At 32.6% G+C, this 27,883-nt stretch overlaps 1 protein-coding gene across 7 annotated transcripts in view; it reads right to left on the reverse strand.

The window, feature by feature from the left end:
• The window catches only part of FSTL5 (follistatin like 5), a 786,887-nt gene that overhangs the window by 657,209 nt on the left and 101,795 nt on the right, over positions 1–27,883 (reverse strand). For 4 of the 7 annotated variants that reach the window (XM_008000150.3, XM_008000148.3, XM_073017699.1 and 1 more), the window contains one exon: positions 394–424. In XM_008000150.3, coding sequence (XP_007998341.2) covers positions 394–424 — 31 coding nt within the window. Of the gene's footprint in view, positions 1–393; positions 428–27,883 lie in introns of all 7 variants that reach the window. The other 3 variants (XM_008000146.3, XM_008000149.3, XM_073017697.1) reach the window with 1 other exon arrangement.

The raw sequence follows: 27,883 nt of genomic DNA on the forward strand, positions 1-27,883 counted from the left end.
TGTAGAAAATTAACTAGATGGCAGTGACTACATAGTTGGGTCTCCATGAAACACATTTTGAGGAAGTCCATTTGCCAATACATAGAAGAGACACAACACCAACTCGTAGGAGAAATGGTTGGTGGAGTAGTTCAATCACTACAATATAGGGAATAAATAAAATAAAGTTGACGTTTTTAAGAGCATTGTATGAAGGTGGAAAACATCAACAGAGAATACCCATTAGCCCTGGAAAATCCTCAAAAGGCTCAAAATGGCTGTAAAATTACATTGAATATTTTTAATTATCATTATTTTCTCATTTTTGACTTTTTATTCAAAGCAGCATCACATCTCTTTTTTCTTTCTTTTATGAGTTTATGTAATTGTTATCTTAAAGCAATCATTTCTTACCTTTGACTCTTGAACTTTCTTGATTTTTTTCCTGCTGGAAATAAAACAGAAAATAGGTCAAAATATGTAAGTAAATATGTGATCAACAGTTTCATATAAAGTTTCACTACAGAAGGATCAAAATGATTTTTGTACATATTCCCAGGAACATGATTCTCACCTTTAAAAATATTTACATATAATGTTTTTGAGAGAGCATTTTGCTCTGTTGCCTAGGCTGGAGTGCAATGACATGAACGTGGTTCACTGAAGCCTTGACCTCCCAGGCTCAAGTGATCCTCCCACCACAGCCTCCTAAGTAGCTGGGACTACAAGCACATATCATTATTCCAGGCTAATTTCTTTTTTATTTTTTGTAGAGACGAGGCTTCCTTATTTTGCCCAGGGTGGTCTTGAACTCCTAGGCTCAAGCAATCCTCCTGCCTCAGCCTCTCAAAGTGCTAAGATTAGAGGGGTGAGCCCCCATACCCCATCTATGTAAAATATTTTATTGGAGTAGTAATAACTCTTGGTGGGCATATAGTTCTCTAAGAAATCACTAAATTGTATGCATATGGATTTATAAATAAATAAGCAAATGGTTAATGAATAATAAATAATCATGCTTCTCAAATGCCTTAGGCCATTCCATTTAATCCTAACAGATATTAAATAATACCTTCAGAATCTGCTTTCAATGGCTCTACATTAATCATAAATTGTTGGTGAAGGAATAAGTTTAGGCACAAACATAGGGGAGAATTTTACTAAGAAAACACAAAAGACTTTTCAACTGTCTTTGCTTTAGTTTAACTTAGAATTGGACCCCATCTCACTTCTTTAAGGCTAAAGTTGACAACAATTCTATTATTTATTCAAAAGCTGCTCCAGTCAAACTTGTCTTTCAGTTTGACATTCTCCTTATTAGTTACCAAGCAACCCCAAAAGAATTAGCTTGCTTTCAACTTTTAAAGTGGATATTGTGCACTAACTTCTCAATTAATATGCAAACACAGTTTACTCTGTCTAAAAGTTTCAGGGTCTCACACTGAAAATAACTTTGAAATATGTTTCTAAGAAAAAAATGACAATGACATATAAAATGAACTGCAGAACTGTATGAATGCCAATACATTTTGGCAAAAGAGTAAGAAAATATAAAGAACTGATTTTGTTGCAAACATGAATCCAAGATTTAGAATTTGAGAATAAAATGCATAATGACAAATGTGTATTTATTGAATCAGTTAACCCAGTGATATAATTCTGTTAGGCTTTAAAACTTGGTGTTCTAATTCTCTCATCTGAATTCACCCAACCTCTGTGTTTGAATTCTGTTCTGCTCTTTATTAATTGTTTAATTTAGAGTATCTGTTGGTCACTTAAACTAAAATTTAAATGTGCATTACTTGTATTAAAAATACATTAGTTTTTCACAATTATATAACTAGCAGGCTTAAGTATTCCGAAAGAACATTTGTTAATGAGAATCTCTCTCTCCTTCTCTCTCTTCTATTAACATTCATTCATTCAGTCAGTCATTTATTCATTCATTATTTCAACAAATATGTATGGATCACTTTTTATGTGCCAGACACTATTCCTGGTGATAAGACTATACGGGATGAACAAAATAAAAAAAAAAAAAAAATGTGTCCTCATGGAGCAGACTGTATAAATTTTATTCAGAAAAGATATGCTACAGAAGGTGACAGTGTTGGAGTAGAGTGACTGCAATTATACGTATAGCCACAGGGATAAATTGATTTTTGAATAAAATTCTGAATGAGGTGAGCATGAGCCAAGCATATATATGTGAAAAACATGTCCTAGGGGAGAAAAAAATTTCAAATGTCCTCAGTCAGATGCAAGAGTTCTTAGCATTGTCAAAAATATTAAGGAGACCACTGTGTGTGGACTGGATTGAAGGAAGGAAATTTAGTAGGAAATATAATTTGGTAGGACTTTGGTTTTTACTCTGACATAGCTGAGAAAACATATACATTTCTTCTCAGGGGGTAACATTATCTGGATTACATTTAAATAGAATCATTTTGGCTGTCTATTGAGAATAGGTTGAAAGGGCAAGAGCAAAGTCAGGGAGGCCATTAAAGAAAGTATTGCAGTAATCCAGGTGGGCTGTGACAAAAACATGGAACAATGGGGTAGCAGTGTATTTGGAATACCTACTTAGAGCAAGGTTTGCTTACAGATTAAAATTTTGCTGTGAGAAAGCCAACAAGGATGACTCCAAGGGTCTGAGCTGCTAGAAGGATAGAAATACCTACTTATTCCTTCTTCACCTGTCTTGCAGCACTGCCACACTCTCTGAGATTTGCTTCTAGTTCCCTGCCTACCCCTACTGAGTCTCCTTTACTGCTTCCTCTTTTCCTAAGCACTAGCATCCTAGGCATTGAGGTCTTGTCTTTTTTCCATATAGCTCATTCTTTTAGCAATCTTATCTAATCTCCTAGCCTTAAGTTTCATTCTACAGCTAAGGATTTATATATCTAAACCAACCTCACCATCGAACAGCAGACTCACATATTCAACTGTCTTTTTACATCCCTACTTGGATTTCTAATAACATGGCCTGTCTGTAATGTTTCAAACTGAATTTCTGATCTTTCCTTACTGCCTTGACCATCTTTTTCATCTTAGTTTCAGGTAACTCCATTCTTCTAGTTGTGCATATCCTTAGTGTCACCCTGTGTTACTCTGTCTCTTAAGAGATAATAAACCTTAATTTTCATGTGTGATTTTTAAACATATCAACTTTGAAATTACTTTGACTATGATTCCAACGATTCAAAGTAGGTAGATAAAACTCATAGGACATATTTCAACCAGATACATAAAGTTTGAACCCACTAGCATAGTATAAATTATCACTCTATAAATTAGAACATAGAGTAGAGCTCACTGATCTATAACTGAGTATTGCAAAATGTATAAGAAAAATATAAAGTCGAATTAGCCAACAAAAGAGGATGGAAGCATAAATAAAAGGAGAAAAATCAAGAGATCAAGGAATTATGAAATTCCAAAGAACATATTATTTAGAAGGAAATTTTCAAGAGCATAGAATTATTCTGAGAAGTCAAGTACAATTATGTCTAAGAAAATGCCCATTCATCATATTGACATAGACAGAATCACTGACTTTAGATAAAACATTTTTTGGTGCTCATATGGGATTAAAAGTCCAATTCAAGTTATCTAAGGAAGGAGAAGAGGGTGACTGAGATATGTACAAAGTGGGAAAAATTACATGATGGAAACACGACTAGGAATAAAAAGCCTGTTATGGTGTGTAGCTGGAAACTCAAGTCCATAGGGATATTATGTTTGTTGTTTATTGACTTTTTGCTTTATTTTGTTTAGTTTTGTAATACTACATGATTATCTATATCACTGAGATTTAAGAATATATAAATGATGGAAGATACATAGTAGAAAATGAGAGGATTAGGATAAAAAGAAGAGAGAGCATGACTGATTGTATAAGGTTATTGAAAGGGTGGATGTGATAGAATATAATTGGGGACAAAAATTAAGCAGAAAGACCAGTCTCTGTAATAGAACAGATGGGAACAGGAAGGCTTAGTCACAGATGCAGGAGGTGTCTAGGTTTGATATGATGAATTAAACATGTTCGATCTCTGATGATTTATTTTTCTTTATGTAATAGAAGGAAAGGTGGTTGCCTAATTCTGGAAGTTTAGTGTTTTGTCTGAAATTTGAGAAGATAGAGAAGATTTTAAGTGCATTGCTTTTTGCAAGAGTAGGTGAGAAGAATCACACATACAGGTTAGTATGATTGAGCCAATCCTAGTTGAATTTTGTCATCATAAATTTGTAACAATCTTAGGCTTAGTTTACCTATAGTTGAATAGGCATTTTATTGATATTATATTGCATTGTATTTGTTTTCTAAAATCAAGTTCTCTACCCTACAGTTTTATGTAATTATAAATTACCAAAGCAAATCTGCCTAAATATTCTATAAACAAGAAATATTTAAGAAGCACGAATTTGGAGAAGGGAAACTAGTAATTAATTAGTGGACTGGAAAGAATGACAAGAGATTTGCAAAGTGAGAAGGACACTTAGGGGTAAACTCCTGCAGTACTGTCGAAGTTGTATAAACCCCTTTCACTAGAGACGTATTTAGGATTTGCAAATAGTAACTGTTCCAATTTGCTTCTACTACTTTAATGTTACCTTATTTACAATGGCAATATAGATTTTCCACAATTTTATTTTACAAACTAGAACTTCATGTTCAAAAGATGGACTTTAAATGAAGAAACATTATAAAGAAAATTGTGATTATTTAATTGTGTGAGAACTCATGAGTGATCAGAAACATTAGTTTTTCTGTCCACACAATTCATTTGAAAAACATTCTTACGTTAGGAAGACTTAGGTCTTGTCCATAATAGCAGAATGTTTATATTTCTAGTTATAACTTAATGTTAACATTCTTTCAAAATATTTTCTAATAAAGTGAATTTGACTTAAAATAAGAAATATATTTGGTTATGTGTCAAAGCTAAATAATAGCAAACTATTCATGTTTTACATTGTACTATGCTATTTCTTGGAAGAATTCCAAAGTGCTGTGTATTAATTACATCAGCATACTTCATGAAATCCAGTCCAGTAATGTAAGATGGCTAAAAGCTCTAGCAGACAGGATGATAAAGATTAGCAAAGACAGCCTGGGAAGAAGTATGGCTTTACAATAAATACAAGAGTTAACAATATGGTATCTTAAATATTTTTAAACAGAAATAAAGTAAATGTAATGTAACTAAACCAATGTAAAATTAAGTCAAATTGGGATACACAGTAGTTGTACAAATGAGTTATAAGTGGTTCTAAAGCATCTAAACAAACTGGGGTTTAGCAAACGGCACCAAAACACCATGTTGCTAGTCTTTTAACTGGGCCAAATATTACCACACTAGGAGATATTAAGGATATTTCTTATCCAGTATCTGGATTTATGACATAAAGATTATTAACATTTGATGATGGCTATATTATAACATGAAAATGGATTTCTCCTGATGAAACACTAAGAATACCTGGCTATAATATCTTCAAACATAATTCACCTGTTTCCTTCCTTCTTACTGAGAAGCAAATGCTCTCTGGAAAGTGAAGAAATCATCTAAATGCTAAATGTTAAGTGCGTCATCTCCACTGTAACAGCATTGAGGTAGTAAACGTTAGACTATCAATGAATTGTCCTCCCTTTCCATACTATAAGCTTAAATTATTTGAAGGGAGAGCCACACAGATAATACCCTTGAGTACTCTTTTATAATGTATATACATATGATGTTACATGAATGAGACTAGTCATGTGCATTCTGGTCAATACCAAGAATACTACAGACTTCCTTTCACATGGAGGGACCTAAGAGCGAAGCACATGCAGACAGAATTGAGTTGGTCCCCTAAAGAGTGAAACTGACGCTCTCTGACTCTGAGAGAGTATACATAGTCCTTTTCACTATACATAAAAATAACTTGTTTATATAAAAAAGGAAGCAGAAGATATCAAGGAGATATAAGGCAAGGTTCTTTTCCCTTTTGACATGGGAGTAATGAGGAAAAAAAAAATCTAGTTTGCTATTGTTTTTCCTTATCCCCATGTGACTTGTTTGCATTTGGTCATTAATAAAAAACATATAGTCAGACTATGTTATTCTAGATAATTAACAGAATTAACATGACTATTTTAAAAACAAGTCAAAATTAAAAGGAAAATCCCTGTGAAAATTTCTTCTATCTCACTGCAGCAATATTGGAAAGTTATTTTCTTTTTAAGAAATTTCCTGTTACGCAAACATAGCATTTCCTTTAGTTGAATAGGTGGCATAAGTTGAGAAACTATGAAGTCCAAGAGAAAAAATGCATTACTTATTTATGATTTTTCTTTGACTAATATGTACAATAAAGCACATTCAAGCTGTATTTAGCTTGACTATATGCTGAAAATAAGTTAATTTCTCTCATGGGATTTGAGAAAAGTCCAATGTATGGAAGACTTTTACTGGTATATCGAATAAAGCCCAAAATAAATCAATAAACATAAAATTTACAAATTAACAAAAGACAGAAATAAATTCTGCAGTAGTCAAAAGTGATGTATTCTAGCTAAAGTAATCTTTCTATCAATCCATATTATCCATAGTTCTTCCTACATTAAATTGATGATATAATTCACCAAGTGTCCTTATGTATATATACTTCAGTGCTCAGGTGTGAGTGGGTGATTTTAAATTCATGAATAATTGTCAATAGATCCTAACACTGAAAATAGTCAATGAATAAAAATAAAGTGTATAAAAATATAAATTTTGTGGGAAATATACATATGAGTAAACCTTACTAATTTTAGCAGGCTGCCTAGTTGAATTTCCTTCTCAGAACTCTTCCCTTCTCTCTGATTGTAATTATTACTTCCCAGACAAATGCTACCAATTCAAAATAGTTTTAAAAGTGATAATTTGCAGCAGAGACCCACAATCATCATATATTTGTTCTCATGTGCTACATGGGAGAAGATAAAATATTTAGGTGTTTTAAAAGATATTATTAGATCTACTAAGTAATATGGATTGTAAATTCTTGGAAGTTGAGAATAGGAGAATGTCTCATAGATCCAGTCTCCAATAATCCCACAACAAATTTATTCTGTGCTATTCTGACACATGAATACTCATGAACATGTGAGCTTCCCTCCCCAAAGTCACTTACATACACATACATATAGGTACACACAAACATGCACACATTTTATCAAAACCATCTACTTTGGTGGTGGCAATTAAATTATAAAAATGCCTGGAAAATAGAGGGGAGACGGTTGACATTGAAAAAAAATGCCTGAAAAATAGAGATATTGTCACTCATAATCCACTATATCAAGTGTACTCAAATTTGGAGTCATACATATATTATCAGTAAACTATAAAGCTAATTTTCAGTTCTACTTTCTTTAATCAAAATCTTATCATCTTTTATTTAAAATGCTTTTTCTTAGAATTTGAGTCATGTCCCTGATCCAGTCTTTACCTCCTCAACAAGGCCTTCCCTGAACATTCTATCTAAATCAGCGCCTCCATTATTATTTATCTTAACTGTTTTTTTTTTTTTCATTTTTCACAAAAGTCACTACTTCTAAGAATAATGTATGCTTGTCCATTGTCTGTTCCTCCCACTGGATTGTATCTTCCATGAGGAAAGGTATTCTGCAGTCTCAACTGGCATATCCTCGATGTGTTAGAGGATATGCCAGTTGACACTTTTCCAACAGAGTCTTCAAACTCCAGAATTCAATAGTCAGAGGGAGGGATAGGCAGAGATACACACAAATATATGCCATAAAATGTGATATTCAATAGTGGAATTATGTATCAAATCTAGATAATACAGTCCAGAGAGGATTGTATTCTTTCTTAGCTTGGGCAGCTGAAGGTGAGCTGTGAGAAGGTCAGGAACTAAAGAATTTACATAGAAAGATGAGATGGTAAAAAAAAAAAAAAAAAAAAGTAGTTTATCTCCACAGCAAAGTGAAAAAGCACATTCTATCTAGAGGACATAGCATAGACAAAGTTATAGATTCAAAGGAGTGTGTGATAAGACTGCAAAACAGCAAGTAGTGTTGTTGCAGTAGTGCAGAGTTGGAACAGTTAAGTTACTAAACAAGGTTGGGCAAGGAGTATGTTTCAAGGATTCATGGAGAAATGAAAGTAATTTTCCTATGTTGGTAAGAAATGTCATTAGATTTATTAGTAACCTAATGAATATATATTTAAATACAACTTGGAAAAGTTATAGAATGTCAGTCAACAGTCAAGCAACTTCTCCTTTGGTTTAATATTTTGATGTAAAGGTATTCATTCCAATGCTAATATTGTAGTTGCTTCTTATTGTATATTTATATTGTATTTGCTGTGTTTATGTAATTTTCAGTAAGAAAATCTAGAGAGAACTTGTGATTGGGTTGAGATATTCTCAGTATTGCTCCAAATTATAAAGAACGTAAACAAGATAACAACATGCACTTGACCAAAAAAAATCGAACTAGGACAGAATTTACCACTAGAATTAAAAAAAAAAAATTGTATTGTTATTTTATTGCATACATATTCTGATATTACATACTACATTTAGAAGTTATATGAAGCAGACCGGGCTCGGTGGCTCATGCCTGTAATCCCAGCACTTTGGGAGGCCGAGGAGGACACATCACCTGAAGTCAAGAATTCAAGACCAGCCTGACCAACATGGAGAAACCTCATCTCTACTAAAAGTACAAAATTAGCCTGGTTTGGTGGCGCATGCCTGTAATCCCAGCTACTCAGGAGACGGAGCCAGGAGAATCACCTGAACCCAGGACACGGAGGTTGTGGTTAGCTGAGATTGTGCCACTGCACTCCAGCTTGAGCAACAAGAGTGAAACTCCATCTCAAAAAAAAAAAAAAAAAGATGTTATATGAAGCAAATTCATGTGTGTCTAAATTGAAAATAATAGGAAAATACATTTCCCATTATGGGAAATATTACTCATAGTTTGGACGTATTTGTAAACATAAGAAAGTTTATTGTTGTTGTTGTTTGCTTGTTTTTCACCAAGATCATGTATGTTCAAGTCCAATGGATATGGCATATACACTTAAATCAATACACGCGGTGTCAAATAAAGTCTTTAAGAATTTTCCCAGTGTCATAATGGACATCTTCAATTCATGGACTCATGAAAGACATAAACACACTGACTTTCATACAGTGAGAAGCATGGGCTGGGTTAAGGAATTGCAGCCATTTAGGGCAGAAAATATAGCATGGATAAGGGATGGATCAGGTAGTGAGATATGTTAGAAAATAACACAAAGTCTCATATTAAGCATAATAGATAATTGAAATAGTGAAAAGGGCAATTATATAATATACTTTTAAAAACCTCTCCATGGTACCCACACATATAGGCACTCCTCTCTATAATAAATTAGAAACTTATTTACTTCTTGATGTATGTTAATTTGAGGATTTGAAAAATACTATGGAAAAGAAAATGTTATTTTATCTAATGTGTGATAGAAGATTTTAAAAGTTATGTACATCCTTCTTACAACATCATTGTTTTGTACTACTAAGCTTTGAGATGAACTATTGGGGAAATCTAAAATTAATATACAATCATACCTCAAACATATTGCTGGTTCAGTTCCAGACCACTGCCATGAAGTAAATATTGCAGTAAAGTGAGTCACCTGAATTTTGCAGTTTCCCAGTGCATGTTATGTTTACACTGTACTGTAGTCTATTAAGTGCATAGGAGCATTATGTGTAAAAATCAATGCCCGTACTTTAATCAAAAGTACTTTACTGCTAAAAAATGCTAATGATCATATCAGCCTTCAGTGAGTCACAATTTTTTGCTGTTGGTGGGCCTTGCTTCAGTGTTGATAGCTGTCAACTGATCAGAGTGGTGGTTGTTGAAGGTTAGGGTGGATGTGGTAATTTCTTAAAATTAAAAAAAATGAAGTTTGCTGCATTAATTCTTTCTTTCATGAAAGATTTCTCTGTAGCATGTAATGCATTTCATGGGTTTTATCTAGAGTAGAACTTCTTTCAATATTAGAGTCAATTCTCTCAAAGCCTGCCACTGCTTTGTCAACTAAGTTTATGTAATATTCTAAACCCTTTGTTGTCATTTTAACAACGTTGACAGCATCTTCACAAGGAGTAGATTCCATTTCAAGCAACCACTTTCTTTGCTCATTCATAGAAGCAACTCTTTAACTATTCAAATTTTACTGTAAGATTGTGGCAATTTAGTCACATTTTCAAGCTTCACTTCTAGTTCTAGTTCTTTTGCTATTTCCACAACATCTGCAGTTACTTCCTTCAGTGAAGGGTGGAATCATGGGAAGTAATCTATGAGGCTGCAATCACCTTCTCCAAAACTCCTGTTAAAGTTGATATTGTGACCTCCTTCCATGAATCATGAATGTTCTTAATGAGATCTGGAATGGTGAATCCTTTCCAGAAGGTTTTAAATTTACTTCGCCCAGAGCCAGATCCATCAGAGGAATCACTGTCTATGACAGCTAAAGTCTTACAAAATATATTTCTTAGATAATAAGAACTGAATGTCAAAATTATTTCTTGCTTTATGTGCTACAGAATGAATGTTTTGTTAGCAGGCATGAAAGCACGTTAGTCTCCTTATAAATCTACATCAGCTCTTATGGGATGACCAGGTACATTGTGAAAGAGGGGTAATATTTGAAAAGGGATCTTTTCTCTAAGTAGTCGTTCTCAATAATGAGTATAAGTATTCAGTAAACCATGCTGTAAACAGGTGTGCTATCATACAGGCTTTCTTCTTTCATTTATAGAGCAGAGGCAGAGTAATTTACCATAATTCTTAAGGACCTCAGGGTTTTCAGAATGGTAAATGAGCATTTGTTTCAACTTGAATGCTGCTTCCCCAGCAGCATTAGCCCCTACCAAGAGAGTGAACCTGTTTTTTCAAGGTTTGAAGTCAGATATTGACTTCTTTCTCGCTAAGAAAGTGGTGAATGGTGTATTTTTTTTTCATAGGAGGTTGTTTCATCCACATTGAAAATCTCTGGTTCAGTATAGCCACCTTCATGAACTATTTTAGGTTTTCTTGATAACTTTCTGCAATTTCTGCATCAGCACTTGGTGCTTCGTCTTGCACTCTTATGTTATAGAGACAGCTTCTTTCCTTAAACCACGTGAACCAATGTCTGCTAGCTTCCAGCTTTTCTTCTGCAGCTTTCTCGCCTCTCTCAACCTTCACAGAATTGAAAACTGAGAATTTTGCTCCGAATTATGCTTTGGCTTGGGGGCAGATTGTGCTTGTTTTGATTTTTTAGCCAGACTATTGAAACTTTCCTCATATCAGAAATAAAGCTGTTTCACTTTCTCATTACTCACATATTCACTAAAGTAGCACTTTTAATTTCCTTCGAGAACATTTCCTTTGTACTCACAACTTGGCTAAATATTTGGTGCAAGAAGCTTAGCTTTCAGTCTGTCTCAGCTTTTGTTATAACTTTCTTAGCAAGCTTAATCATTTCTAGCCTTTGATTTAAAGTGAGAGACATGCAATTCTTCCTTTCACTTGAACACTTAGAGGCCATTGCAGGGTTATTAATTGGCCTAATTTCAGTATTATTGCATCTCAGGGAATAGGGAGGCCTGAGGAGAGGGAGACAGACATGGTAACAGCTGGTCTGGTGGAGCAGTCAGAACATACACATTTACAGATTAATTTCAATATACTATAAAGGTGCAGTTCATGGTGCTCCGAAACAGTAACAATGGTAACATCAAGCTCTCTTCTTGATTTGATCATCACAATTTCATGTTTCTGTCAAAATATCACATGTATTCCATAAATAGATACAAACATTATGTACCTGTAATAATTTAAAATTTTAAAAATGTTTAAAAAGATCACTGATCACTAGAACAGATATAATAATAATGAAAAAGTTCAAAATATTGTGGGAATTATCAAAATGTGACACAGTGATATAAAATAAGCACATGCTGTTTTTAAAAAATGACACCGACAGACTTGCTTAAAACCAGGCTACCACAAACCTTCCATTTGTAAAAAATGCAGTGTCTGCAAAGTGCAATCAGATAAGGTACAGTATAAAGAGGTGTGCTTGTTGCTAATAGGCCTCTTTTCCAGTTATTAACTGAAATGGAAATAAAATAAATAATTGTTTAAACAACTGGACAATTTTTGTTAGCATTCTTAGGCAACATTCCCTAGTGAAAGAATTAACTTGGAAACATTTAAAGGGTATACCTATTTAATTTTACAATATTTTATGAGTTTTTTAAGAGGATAATGAGGAAGGCAGCATTTTTCATATATATATATATATATATATATATATATATAAACATTCTAACTCACTTTTAGATATTCTATCCCATTTTTTTCTGAAGAAATTTGAAATATCATTGGAGCACATTAAGTTTCTTATTATCATCTTGCCATTTTAGTAGGCTATTGACACATTAAATATCCACTCACTATTTGAACATGGGTTTTTTTTATTTGGAATGTACATGTCTAGCACTATGCTAGAAAATAGGGGTTAACTAAAAATAGCATAGATGTCTGATCTCTGAATTTCATATTCTATCTGGAAAGACAAATAGCTTTTACTTACAACACAATGTCAAAGAATTTGTAGGGTGATGTGGAAACAAGGATGTGAGGAGCAATTGCATTTGCTGAGTTACAGGGCAAAGGGAGAGTCTCCAAGTGAAACTGCTACTTGAACTAAGAATTAAAGGATGGCAAAGTAATTTACTGGGGGAAAAGAGCATTAAGCTGCTCAAAGGCACAGAGTTGTAAACTCTTTAATCTTTTGGGAGGAACTGTGAACAGTTAAGCATAGCCAACTGCATACTTCTCTGGACATGAAGATTATATAAAAATACATTCAAGAAAGTTTTCTCCTAGTTCCAGGAGAAAATTTATACCTGGCTAAATATTATAGCTGAAGCTATTTGGTAAAGAGCCACATAAATTAAATAAACATGCCAATTATTATGACAGCTTTTTCAGTGTATTTTTAGAGTGTGATAAATAATGATGATTTTTAAAAACAAATCACTAACTAAAATATTTGTAATTAATGAAAATATAAATCATGAATCAATGATTTGGTTGTGAAAATTAGTGAATTCATGTGATTTAAAATGTAGACATGTACACATATATAGGAATTCCTTCTATAATATGTTTATCCCGTAATAGATTTGGGTTTCTAATTTATTAGGTCTGCAAACAGCCCATAAGTAAGAGTTGTTGTAGGAATCTAGTCATTTGGTTTGTGAATTCCCAGTGACTGAGAGTAGAGTATGCTTTATCTAGTAATATAAATTTTAGATGGACAACAAATAAATAAGATTTATTATTGAAAATATGTTTTACACAAAAATACTATACTCTGTGATATAGAAAATATAAAGACTTATTTCTGGATACCCCCAGGTAAGCCCAAACTAACACAAGACACTCTGGGCACAGGCAACTCAGCTTCTTCATAAAGAGATAAGCACAAAGTAGGTCAATAGCATGGAGTCTCAGTACAGACACACAACCAGGGCTTACCCTGGGAGACCGAGAACTGGTTGTAGATCTATGAAAATAATGTTGCGACTAGTTGGGAAATAATAAAAATGATAATGATAAGATGAAAACACATATCATTCTTACTATGTAGCATGCAATTTTTAAGTTCTTTATCTATATCTCCTTTAAGGTGCCCAAAAATCATGTCTAGTTTTCCCTGCTTTCACCCTCACAGCTGGAGGGTTCATGGAGTTCTTCAGGGGATGACGATTGTGCTATGGCAGAGCAGCATTTCTAAGCCAAGTGTGAGTTCATGTGAGTAGAGCCAAACACGAGTCAAATTTCCATTAAAAAACTCTGAGTTCCACCAGGCGCGGTGGCTCACACCTGTAATCCCAGCACTTTCGGAGGCTAAGGTAGGTGGATCACCTGAGGTCAGGAGTTTGAAACGAGTCTAGCCAACATGGTGAAGCCCCGTCTCTACTAAAAATACAAAAATTAGCCGGACGTGATAGTGGGGGCCTGCAATCCCAGCTTTTTGGGAGACTGAGGCAGGACAATTGTTTGAATCTGGGAGGCGGATGTTGCAGTGAGCCAAGATCGCACCACTGCACTCCAGCCTGGGCAACAAGAGAGAAACTCCGTCTCAAAGACAAAAACAAAAAGAAAAGCAAACAACGAAAAACTATGAGTTCGTCATATAGTATGTCCTTAAAATAAGTAAAAGAATATTTGTCAGGATTTTCATTCCTGTTTTGGCAGGTACGTAGTAAGGGTTATCATATAACCTTTTTAACTCAGCCTAATTTTCACTAAAAGTTGAGCGAGACTGGAGCATTATGTTTACAATTGTTCATGTTAAAGCCTATTCCCAGCCAGGCGCAGTGGCTCACGCCTGTAATCCCAGAAGTTTAGGAGGCTGAAGCAGGACTATCACTTGGGGTCAGGAGATCGAGACTAGTCTGGACAGCATCGTGAAAACTCATCTCTACTGAAAATAAAAAATTAGCTGGGTGTGGTGGCGCACGCTTGTATTCTCAGCTACTAGGGAGGCTGAGGCAGAAGAATTGCTCGAACCCGGGAGGCAGAGGTTGCCGTGAGTGGAGATGGTGACATTGCACTCCAGCCTCCAGCCTGGGTGACAAAGCAAGACTCAGTATCAAAAACAGAAACAAACAAGCAGAAAAAAAATCCCTTTTCCTTTGAAAAACATACAATGTGCTCTAAGGACTAAAATATATTTCAAGATTTAGAAAAAACAAAACCCTAGAATAATTTACATGGGTAACACTCAAGAACCTGTTATAAACAAAGATATAATTATGGTGGTAAATCAGTCATCTAAGATCTTCACTATTATCAGTATTATTTTCTTCCTCTTTAGGAAAATGCTGACTTACTGCACATGTACATTTAATACCATTATACACACACATACACATGAATGAGACAAATCTGATTGAATTTATATTATTATTCCAGAGCTTTTGTTGCTTTCAAGTAGAATAAAGTCATCAAGAAAATGGATGCAAAGATGTCAATAAGAAATAATAATAAATGATGGAAAGTGTCGGAGCTGTTGGCTTATGGTAATATTATAAATTAGATATTCTGAAGAAGATATTCTCTTGGAGTTCTGGGGTTCCAAATTAAAAGAGGTAGCTGAAAATTGAAGCAGTCAGATGATACTGAAACTTTGGACATTTTTAACTCAGCATATCCTATAAAGTGAGGGTAAACAAAGGGTCTTAAGAGAGTGCAAACTGAAGTTTTGGAGCTGAGATGTTGGCATAATGCTGAAACTCTTCAAGTGGTATATTTGGATCATATGGTAATTTCTTGAAAATCTACAAATTTATATCTCTGGGGAAATACACACACACACACACACACACACACACACACATATATATATATGGTCAATAAATCAGTAAAAAGAATACAGATATGTGTTTCCATGCAAGTAAGGGGATTATCATAAATTCAGTGATAAACTTATGGGAAGATAAAAGATCTTCGCAAGTAGTGTTGCTAGCCAATAGGAAGTGGTTGAACACCAGAGTGAGAGAAAGCTTTGAAGGTTTGCTTTTGACTCAACATCTACCCAACTCTAAATGCTTTACCAATGGATGCTCTTTACATCAGGAATGTAACATATATGTTTGCAAAAGAAAGCCCACTATTAGCCAGAGAATTTTAGTGTAACCCGAATCCCTAGCTGGAGTGAACTGGCTGATTACATATATGTGCTCATGTATTCTTCCACCTACCCTATTTCAAAATAACAAAAGCGTATGGATTACAAACTAAAAGCATTACATTTTCACAATGTTGTTTGTTTGAAAGAATTCAAAGGTAAACTTCTCAGTAGGAGAGTTGCATCATGTGGGAGATCAGAGGTGGTTCTGTGGTGCCTTTGAGTCTCAACCCTGTAGTCTCTTCTCTTCCTTTCTCTTGAATTAGGTTAAGATTAACAAGGAACACTGGTTGACTATCCACCATGCCGCTACAAAGGAAGAATAGCTAATCTTTCTGTGAAACATGACCTTGCAGATGAAAATAACTAGACCAATCAGAAGTACAATTTCCATACTAGAGAAATCAAAGGCAACATGAACAACATAAAGCATCTGAAACAATTACAATTTTAAAATAAGCATGATGACTATACTTCATAAAAGAGTTTAGCAAAATAAAATAAGACCAAGAAAGACTAAAGAAAACCTAAGTGAAAATATCAGGCAAGAGAAAATGATGGTTGACATAATGAATATGAGATAGGAGTTAAATAGCAGGATAAATGAAGCTGAATTATTAGTAAAGAAGAAGATTGAATTAAGGCAAATAATTCTGGAAAGAAAGAACATATATCAAAAATGTTAAGTGATATAGGTTTTTAAGTAGCAGGTCCATTAACAGTTCATAAGAACTCCAGAAAAATAGAAACATAAAAATAGAAAGTAGAAAAGAGTTAAATAAGTTGTAAAATAAATTTTCCACAAGTGAATACACAATCTAGAATTGAAAAGTTTTTTTTTTAAATGGCAAATAGGGTAGAAGAATAAATTCACAAATACTTGCACAGAACAAAATTTAAAGGGACTAATTACAAATACATATGTATATTTAATTCTGGAAAAAATAATACTCATACAGGAAAAATAATTATATTGACATCAGATTCTCAAAAGCAAAATGCTTACAATGACAACTGAATATTTTAAGATTAACAGTTAAATGTTACAACTTTTATATGTCATTTTATAATATAAATATCCTTAGTAATAAAAGGATAAAAAAAAAGCTTCAATGTTATGGACTGTCAATAATTCAGGATAGTTCTGAACTATTTCTATTTAAATAATTTAATAATAATTTAATTAATAAATGTAATAACTTGGTATTTAATTATTACATAACCATTTTTGCCTTTCACCTTGAAAATCACTCTTGGAAAAAAGACTTTATTAAAAAAAACTCCAGGAGAATTTGACAAGAAAATACTTTTATGACTTCAGATATATTTTACTTAAACAGAAAGCATAAAAACAAAAAGAGCAAGAGACAAACTAGTTCCATAAGAAGGGAATTGGAAAGGCATGTTTGGGGTTGGGGGAGCAGAAAACAAAGGAATTTGAATTTTATCTAAAACTTTGTCCTTTGGTGGGAAGATATAAATGTTAATGAAGTTAATAAACTAATAAAAAGAAAAACTGTATTTGTAGATTAACTGGAAGAAATTAGGTCTATAAAATGAGAGCAGGAAATAGAAAAAAAAGAGTACAGTAAAAATATACATGGTAGAGGAGATAAATAAAACCTAATGTAACAATAATAATAATTTCAAATGGCTTAAATTTACCATTTAAACCTCCTATATGGGTCAAAAATATGGTCTAGAAATGTGTTGTCTTCAAGAAATACTTAAAACAAAAGGACAAAAATGTATGCGTGTTGGGCGGGGAAGGTGTGTATGTGTATTTGGTTCAAATAGGAAACAAAATAAATTTGGTGTAGCAATACTAAAATCTCAGATAAAATGTCGATTTAAAATATTGTAGAAAATTAGGGTGAAAATATATCTGTAACAGGTATCATAGAACAGGAAGATATAAGCATCATCAACATATAATCATCTAATAAGAGATTTAACACTGAATTAATATATAAGTTAATTATATAAATTAAATAATGGAGAGATATGCAGATAGATATACAAATAGATCAACAAATGGTGTTGTAATCTAACATATCTCACAAAAAAACAAAAAGTTCAAGAGAAGAATCACTTGAAATATAAACAATATGAAAAGGAAGTAGCTTGAATTATTTGAAATATTAAAAAAAAAATGTAGAAAACCCTACTAGACATATAAAGAATAACTAGAAAAAGAACATTCTTTTAAACACACATTAACAAAAAATGAATGCATTAGGCCATAAAGAGAGCTTCATAAAAACCTTTGGAGAAATTATACATATAATTTTACCAGATATCAATCAGTAATATTAGAACAAATATCAGTAGGCTGCTGAGAGTAGCACACTACAAACAGAAACTAAATAATATTACTCAATAACCTTAAAAGGAAATCATAACGTGATTATGAAATATTTAGATTGAACCAAAGGAAAGCACCACATGATGAAATTCATGGAGCCCTGAAAAAAAGAGTACTTGTGGGAAATTTATAGCTTTAATTATCATGAAACAAGAAAGGTTATAGAACAGAAACTATTCATCTGGCATAAGAGGTTGCAAGACAGTAACAACATTAGCAAAAGAAAAACAAAAAGGATAGACATCAGGAAAAGAGTGAACAAAAAGAAAAAAATATATAAACAAAATTTGAATTAGAATTTATTGTCATTAACATTAATAAAATCTCCTAGCCAAACCTTTTGCAAGTCTGAATTAAAAAAATAAAAGTAGAATTTTAAAATAAACAAAATGCAGAATGAATATAACTGGAAATACAGACAACGGAGACTTGATGTAAAGAGTAGTTATTACATTCTAGTAAGTCTAGGCTAGTAATTCTACACGTAAAATGATACATTTATGAAAAAACACAAAATGCCAACATAGGACAAGAAGAAAAATAAAACATAAGTGAATAAAATTTGAAAAATTAAAAAATAAACAAAAAAAACAAAAAACAATAATAACAAAAAAAAAATCTTAAATGGTTATCTTTCATGGCCATACCCAAATACTTTCGTAGATGATTTCAGAAAACAAACGGTTTCTATATTATAAAATATAATCAGAAAGTCAGAAAATAAATGGTTTCTATATTATAATATTTTTTGAGAAAATATAAAATAGCAAAATATATGTTGCTGTTTGTGTGAGACTAGAGCATTTGAGTAGGAATAATCCTCTGCAACCCATTATTATGAAAGCTTAGAAATTCTTGTAAGTTCCGTAAGGAACCCAGAGAGAGGATGATCATCAGAGTTTTCTGTGGCAATTCATGTAGTCACTGATTTGTAACAATGGAAAATTCAACAATTAGAAGCACAAATCAAACGACACAGAAAGATCTCAAGAACACATTGCTGAGTGAAAAATTAAGCAAAGGCATGTGATAAAGACCATGATATTATGTGAATTAACAGCATAAAAGCACACACGATTTTGTGGTGAGTACACAAATCTACTCTCTTAGTTTTCAAGTAAACAACATATTGTCTCTAACTATAGTCATTGTGTTGTATAGTAGATCTCTTGAATTTATTCACCCTAATTGTTGTTAAAAAGCATACATACAGAACAAGAAAATATGTTTTATAATAGTACTAATGAAAATAAGTCACGAAACAAATTAATGGAGTTGACAATGGGAAGAAGAGTTACATAGGGAATTGTGATAAAAAGTAATAAATAGATGGGCGGAATGGTTGATAAATAGTTACAAATAAAGTAAAAAAATAATTTTGAAAGGCTAATTATTATAGGCACTTGTCTGTGTCTGGGATTCAAATGGGAGATATATATAGATACACACTTATAAATTTGTTTAAAAATAACTTTTTGCAAATAGAAACAACACGGGAATGTATACTTTCAACTTGTGCTCTAGGTGTAGTATTTCCTGAGTATTTTTCAGAGTATCCGTAACCACAAGTATGGCCTCTTAAGGGCTGCAGTGCAAATTTACACTGCTGATACTGTCACAAAAACTCAAGAAATAAGTTAAAATGGTCTTTTTTTAGTAGTGCCTTAAGGTCTTTTGCAGTAGGGAAGCACTTTATCTTTGAGAATCTGTGTCCCGGACTCATGCCTCACAAAATTCTCAAAGAGAAATAGACAAAACACATTTTCAGAGTCCAAATGTATAAAACATAGGTGCACAACAGGTTACTAGAATGAATGGCGGTGGACTCAACAACAGACTATGCTCCCCCAAATTTCAAACACTGAAATTCCTGAATATAGAATATGAATTGATAAGATGAAAAATGTTTAAGGAGATACAGAGGATTACTAACCTATATGTAAGGTATAAAATATTTTTATATGAATGATTAGGATAGTTTGAAAATAAACACATTTTAAAATACATTTTAAAAGATATATTCTAGAAAAATATATATAACATCAAATCCAACTTTAGAAGATATAGATTATCAACATAACTTTATCTTTATTTTTTAAAAGTGAACATTCTTTTAAAATTCTTTCCAAAAATTCAAAAATACCTAAAATGTACCCAAGATAATTCAATAAATCATAGAAAAAAATAGTTCCTGTTCTATGCAAATTTTTTTTCAGAGAAAAAAACAAGAAGGCCAAATTTTCCTCCTGTCATTTGATGAATCTAGTATTTAATATTAAAGTAACAAAACCCAACGTAAAATATTAATGGATCAATTTACTTATAAAATAGATGCAAAACTGATGAAATATTTAGCAAAATAAATGCACTGATATACACATTTGAGCACAATATGCATACACACCTACATCAATCTTAGGTTAACTGTAAGTATTCAGGATACATTTATATTAGAAAATTTAGTATTACTATTCACCATGTAAAAAAGAAATTGATCATATTAACATATGCCCAAATATGCATAAGTAAATATCTGCTCACTGAAAAATATGAATAAATTAACAAACTAGTAACACTCTCTTGAGAACATTTGTGAACTAGTGAATAGAATCCTGCAGAAAACACTTCACTTTGTGATGAAACATTAGATGCATTCCACTTAAAATCAAGAAACTGGTCATGATATCCACAATCCATATTTCCATTAACAACTTGCTGGCAATTGCAAACATTACAATGATAATAAATAAATAAATAAATAGTGTAAGGACAGAGAAGAAAATGAATGACACTACCACTATTTGAGAAAGTATATACTTGTTAATGTAGAAAACAGAGTTAAACTTTAAGGGTAAGAGTAAAAGTAAAAAACAAAAACAAGAGGCTTAATTCTCCCTGTTGAAAACAAGGGTACAGATTTCCCATCACTCTCTTTTGTTAGAGCATTTACTTTAAAGAAACGTGTAATCATAAGTTCTTTTTGTGTCTCTTTGAAGTGTGTACAACGCTTATTAAAAGCTAAATAAGTCATTTGCCAGCTTGAAGACAAAGGAGTATCTTTTTCAAGGACCCGGGTAACATGGGTCTGAAATGTAATGGTTAGGGCAGAGAGTGTACCTGTATCCCAGTTTCTCTGGGAGAGGAGGAGTCTAACTTCATTACAAGTCGCAAAACTACCTTTTCTCGTAAAGACATAAGAAATTAATGTTTCCTTTTAGTAAAGCCAATTAGTTAACACAGGTAGTCACCAACTGAATTGTGGATTAACTCTGTGACAAATGGTGCTGTCAAATCCAATCACTTGAGAACTAGTTATTGTTTTTGTGGAGAGCATGTGTGAGATGGGCTGTATCTGCTTGGTTATAGAAAAGGGTACATTTTATTTCTGCATTTTCATGTCTTAGTGGATTGTCTATGATGTGCATCAAATTGTGGTTGAATGCTTATTTAATAATAAAACCACTTACTTTTCTTCTAATTTGTAAAGAGCTTTGCTAGGTTGTGAGATTTAAAAATATATTTATTTCCATAACAATTCTCAAAATTAGTACCATAATTCAAAGAGCAATTTCATCAATATACACAAATGAATTACATGGTTATATACAAAGTATATATTTAATACAATTCAATACCATTAAAATAGTAATACTATATACAGGAATACATTTAGCAAATTATCTATAATATTACTGTGAAAATGTTCTTTATGGAAAGTATAGCAAATGGTATTGAAAGACTTTTAAAAATGAATCTATTGACTCATATATAAATAGATAGAGGACAGATACAGGAAGATAGATAGATAGATAGATAGATAGATAGATAGATAGATAGATAGACAATATAATACCATTACAATAGTAATATTATATACAGGAATACATTTGGCAAATTATCTGTAATATCACTGTGAAAATATTCTTTATGGAAAGTATAATAAATGTTATTGAAAGATATTTTAAAATGTGTCTATTGACCCATATAAATAAATAGACAGAGGATAGAGGATGATAGATAGATAGATAGATAGATAGATAGATAGATAGACAGACAAATTGTAAGAAAATCAATATAAGCATCTTAATTCTCCTTAAATCCAACTCTATTTCAATCAGAATGTTAATTTTTTCACTGAAACATTTGGAAGTGTGATGACTAAGAACTGACAAAACAATTTTGAAGAAAAAAGGTGGAGAGATTTACTTTACTACGTATCAAAACTTCTTATAGTTTTTACTACAATGAATAGGCAGATAGACAGTTAGATTGCTAAAATGTAGACACAAGAAATACAATATGGCATATGCAAGTTACAAATGTGGCACTGCAAGTCACTGGGGAAAGAATAATTTATATAATAAATGGCACTTGAACTTTTATATACTCATATAGATTAAAATAAAATAGACTTCTGTATAACCCAATAGAGAATAATAATTATATTTAGTTCAAAGATTCAAATATAAAACACAAAACTCTTAATTTTTTGAAAGATAATATATGCTTCTATATGACCAAAGAGGAAGAAATAATTTTGTAAACAAATGCCAAAAATAAAACCGTGTAGAAATATTGATAGTTACCAAATTTAAAAATATGTGTGAATTCATTATGTGAAAATACAAGCATACATTGGAAAAAAAATTTGCAATGAATGTCACTAATAAAGCTTTAGTTCTCAGAATATATAAAGCACTAAAAATCAATTTAGAAACCAAGAATCCAATGGTAACAAAAATGGGTTACATACATGAATAGAACCAAGAAAGAAACTAGAATCAATGCTGATGATTTTCATCAGATGGTGAGTAGTATTTTTGTGGGAGAAAATCAGTAACCCATTTCTAGAGAAATTTGTAAGCACTAACTATATGTTAGCATGCAGGTATTCTTGGAGATAGCAAATCCACTTTTGAGGGTGTGTCCTAGGGTAATTTCTGTACACTTGAGAAAATGTATAAGAATGTTCCTGGCAGCATTGTTTGAACATTCTGTCCTTCATATGATGAATGCGGTATGTTTGTAAATGGGATATTATAGAGGAAATACATGAATTAAAGCTATTGGAATCAATATGCATAAATATGTTCCAATTACACAACATTTTATATCATACAAAATCATTATTCATTGTTTATTGGCATTTGCATATGTATCAAACATACAAAGAATATAATGGGAATGCTTAACAAAAAAATTTTTTAAAGTTTTATTTTTGAACAGTGGTCAAGTAAGGAATATAACTGGAGAGAGATAGAGACTTAAACAACATTGTCAACATTTTACTTCTTACTTTTCTATTGGATTCACAAGGTTTCATTAAATTCTTTATACATATTATTGCATATCTGAAATACTTTACAGTAAATGGAAGGAAAAGGAAGTATACGTAAATGCCAAATTCCAACCTTAAACTAATAAAAATACTATTATTTAACTTCAGACATCTGTTGTGAATTTCATTATCACAGAGGAGAATGTGTTGCTACATGGAGACATTTGATTTTGTGTGTCTTCACAGGAGTGTGATTGAAACTGCTGTTTCACACAGAAAGGCCTGCGTGCAGCAGGTTGAAAACAGGTCCTGAGGGGACGGCACATCCCAGCTGGAGTATGTGGCCCATCTGCCCGATTAGCACTGTGGCTGAAAGGAGCTGACAAGCAGCTTCTATTTTTATCTAATCTTTAAATTCCAGGAACCTCATTTCACTAAATCATAGCTTTCGAGTAGGATTGTAAAAGCTTTCCCTCTGCTCATTCCTTTTTAATCTAGGTTTCTCTCCAGAGCTCTACTCATGGAAGGCTCTATTCTGATAAACTCTCCGTCTCCCTGCCATTACAACATTGAAATGAAAATCCCCTGAGCTAAAAGTAAAACAAAACAGTGTCTAAGGATAACTTAGCAATTACTCATACAGCTAAAGGTATTTTAACAGATTTAAGAATTAATATTTCCTGTTTTTATACAGTTTTTGCAATGGGCATAATGCAGTACAGTATGCAAAGATAAGTATACTTACAATTGCTTTCACTACTTTTCTTAGAGACAACAAAAATTCACCTGTGAATTTATTAAGCATTCCTATCATTGCTCTTTAAAAGTTAGTTTCAATTTAACTATATATTTACTGCATGTTTATATTTGAAAGATATATTTCGGCCAGGCGTGGTGGCTAATGCCCGTAATCCCAACACTTTGGGAGGCCGAGGTGGGCAGATCACTTGAGGTCAGGAGTTCAAGACCAGCCTGGCCAACATGGTGAAACCCCATCTCTATTAAAAATGCAAAAATAGTTGGGTGTGGTGGCACACGCCTGTAGTCCCAGCTACTTGGGAGGTTGAGGCAAGAGAATCACTTGAATCTGGGAGGCAGAGGTTGCAGTGAGCTGAGATCACATCATTGCACTCCATCCTGGGTGACAGAGTGAGACTCCATCTCAAAATAATAATAATAAGAAGAAGAAGAAGAAGAAGACATAATTCTAGGGTACTGGACAATGGCAAGATAGTATGCCACACACATTCTGAAGGATAGTATAATATGTTAAAAGGAAATGTATCTAATTTATTATATTTAATTGATTCCATTTGTAGTAATGGGCTAGTAAGATGTATGTATTTGGTTATGAGGGTGAGTGTGGGTAATGAAATACTTGAAGATGAGTATGATATTAGAGGCAAATCCAAATGATCTGTTCTTTGAAATCAGTGATGAGGAAGCAAACTCAATTTCCAAGAGTTAGGGACAAGGCTGGAATGGGAATAGAAGGTTTCAACTGGAAACCACTATATTCTGGCCATATAGGAAAGCAAGGATATCAAATGACAAGAAATAGATTAGCCTGTGATGTTAGCTTTTTTAAAGAGAGAATAATTCTGATCAATGTTACACTTTCAACTAATCAATTCATTCCTTTTTTTTTTTTTTTTTTTTTGAGACAGGGTCTCGCTCTGCCCCCAGGCTAGAGTGCAGTGGCATGATCTCGGCTCACTGCAACCTCCGGTTCCCAGGTTCAAGCAATTCTCCTGCCTCAGCCTCCCAAGTTGCTGGGATTATAGGCACGCACCACCATGCCCAGCTAATTTTGCATATTTTTAGTAGAGACGGAGTTTCACCATGCTGGCCAGGCTGGTTTTGAACTTCTGACCTCAAGTGATATGCCTGCGTCGGCCTCCGAAAGTGTCAGGATTACAGGCATGCGCCACCGTGCCTGGCAGCAACTGATCTATTCAATTAGAAATTTTTGTGGTTGACGTGCAATTAAAGTGGAGTTAGATTTCAAAATTAAAACAAGGAGGATATAGTACTTGCTCTGAATCAAAGATGAACCATACTTAAATTATTCACACAATTAGTAAAAAAAAAATCAATGAACTAAAGACTTTCAACTGTACAATTCATAATTGCATCTAAAGCAATGGCATAATTGTATTGAAAATACAAATTCACTAATTCTTTATTCTTGGACTAGTGTAATTCAATTAATTTCAAATTTTAGAAAAGAAATACCATTACAAAATAATGGAGAAAACTTCAATAAATATGGCAGAAATCTCACAACATTTAAAATGATTAATAGTTAAAGGGCCACAGGCATATCTTTTAAATAATACAAATTTCTAAAAGTCTGAGTATGTATCAAAATAAGTTTGAGATAATCTAAAATTATGTGATATTTCTATCCCAACAAGTGTTAAGTGGCTGATATTTTTGATACAATAAAAGTGAAAAAGAAAAACACGGCAATCATGTACTAATATCTCATACCTATTGTAGTCAAAATTTTTCAGTTCTTGAAACTGAAATATTAGCCATAGGACATCATGCATGGTAGAAAGCATACATTTTAACATGTTAATATTGTGGTTAGGTTAAAGCACTCAAATTTTAAACTTATTTCAGAGTCAAATAAAAATCAGATTGCAACAGAAGTTAGGTCTGAGGCTCTAAATTATACCATCCTACTGAGAATTGAGAAGAAAATTGAAATAAATCTAATATCAATTTTTGTTTATCAAAACTACGTAATATCATCAATAGTTTCAAGGATGATTTGAAAGCCACGTTGCATTTCATTCCTTTCAGAACACGGTAATATCACAGTAGTCTGCTAAGCCAGTGCACAATTACAAAGGTCAGGAAAAGTCCAAAGGCACAGTGGAATAGAAATGTTAGTAATAGTCTATAAATAGCATAATCTATAACTCATACAAATGAGAAACAGTTATGTTTATAAGCACGAAGGAGAGAGGGCAGGATCATGCTCAAAATTTAAGTGGACTCTGTGGGAAAAGATGGACCGCAAAGAAGATCAAGGTTATGAGATCAGAAACTGACACACAGATGTCTGACTTTTGGATAAAGGTCGCAGGTCTGGAAAAAATCTTTCACAATTTCTCAAACGTTAGTGTGCATAAGAATCACCAGGGAACTTGTTAAACTGCCGACTTTGATTCTACTTGAAGAGAAATGAGTTGATTCAATGTTCTGTCCAAAATATCTTAAAAATAAACACATCATGGGAGCCCTTTCTTATAACTGATCTCAAAATTATATTGAAAAGAAGGAATCAAAAACACACATCACAATTGAAGTTTATAATCAGTTGGTTTGTGTTTATTTGGGATTAAATTAGTTTCATATTTTCAGTTCTGCCATTTCTCTTATCTCTACACTTCTGTCTTCCATAATATGATACAATAACTCTCTTAAAATTATAGTTCAGATATATTATTGTAAAATTTTAGAAATAATAGCAGTCTCAGGTTTATACTCAAATCAGTGATTCAATGGTGAAACTAAAGCCAACATAGCATAGTAGAGCTTCTATAAATCACAGTATTTCCTTTGAGATGTGAAATGGTGATTGTATTTCTCTAATATAATTTTAGAGCATTTTGCTTAGTTTATATGATTAGAATAAAGTTTGTTTAATAAAGTATGAGTCTATCTGAGCCTCAAAATTAAAAATTAAAACTTTTTAACCAACTTATTTACTTCAGTTTTCATATTCTAATATTGTTCCTCTATAATATATTCTACGTATATATTATACTATATATTATTATATATATTATATTATATTATATTATATTCTACGTATATTATATTATCTTCTGATATTGGTTACTTTTGTCCATTTTGATCTAGCTTTCCTCTTACTACACTGTTGAACCTCTCTGGATTGTTATTTGATTTTTATTATTTTCAGAAACTTTTATTATTTCACTTTTATTGCTTGGTTTCGTAATTTATGAGATACTCTACCAAGTGATATATCATGTATCCTGTTTAAAACCTTTGACATAATTTTTGAGAAAGATTTATTTAAAAATATTTTTCAACATATTGCACCACACTTTGACATCATGAAAAAAACCAAGGGTTATTCTATTGACAACTGTCTTAATATAGGGAAGTTTCTGCAAAAGATACTTTTCTCTCAATATAACCAAATTCAGTTTCTCAAAATCAAAATTATGAATCAGATACCAGAAAGACAAAACATTTGACGCTGTATTTGTAAACCTCTACTTCTTTTTACCCATGATTTATTTTAAAGTAAGGGCAAGTCCACATCCTAATAAGGTATTAAAATGTATTTTTAACTTTTTTCACTTTCTTCCTTCTTTATGTATGTTGGCTGTGTTATTCATTGCATTATGTGCCCCCCAAAAGAGATGAGTTATAGTTCTAAGCCAGTACTTCAGAATGTGATATTAATAGAAGATAGGTTGATAGACAAACAAGGAGCCACTAAGACAATGGAAGAGATGTAAAGACAGTCAC

The sequence above is a fragment of the Chlorocebus sabaeus genome, chromosome 7, assembly GCF_047675955.1.
Source record: "Chlorocebus sabaeus isolate Y175 chromosome 7, mChlSab1.0.hap1, whole genome shotgun sequence".
NCBI lineage: Eukaryota > Metazoa > Chordata > Mammalia > Primates > Cercopithecidae > Chlorocebus > Chlorocebus sabaeus.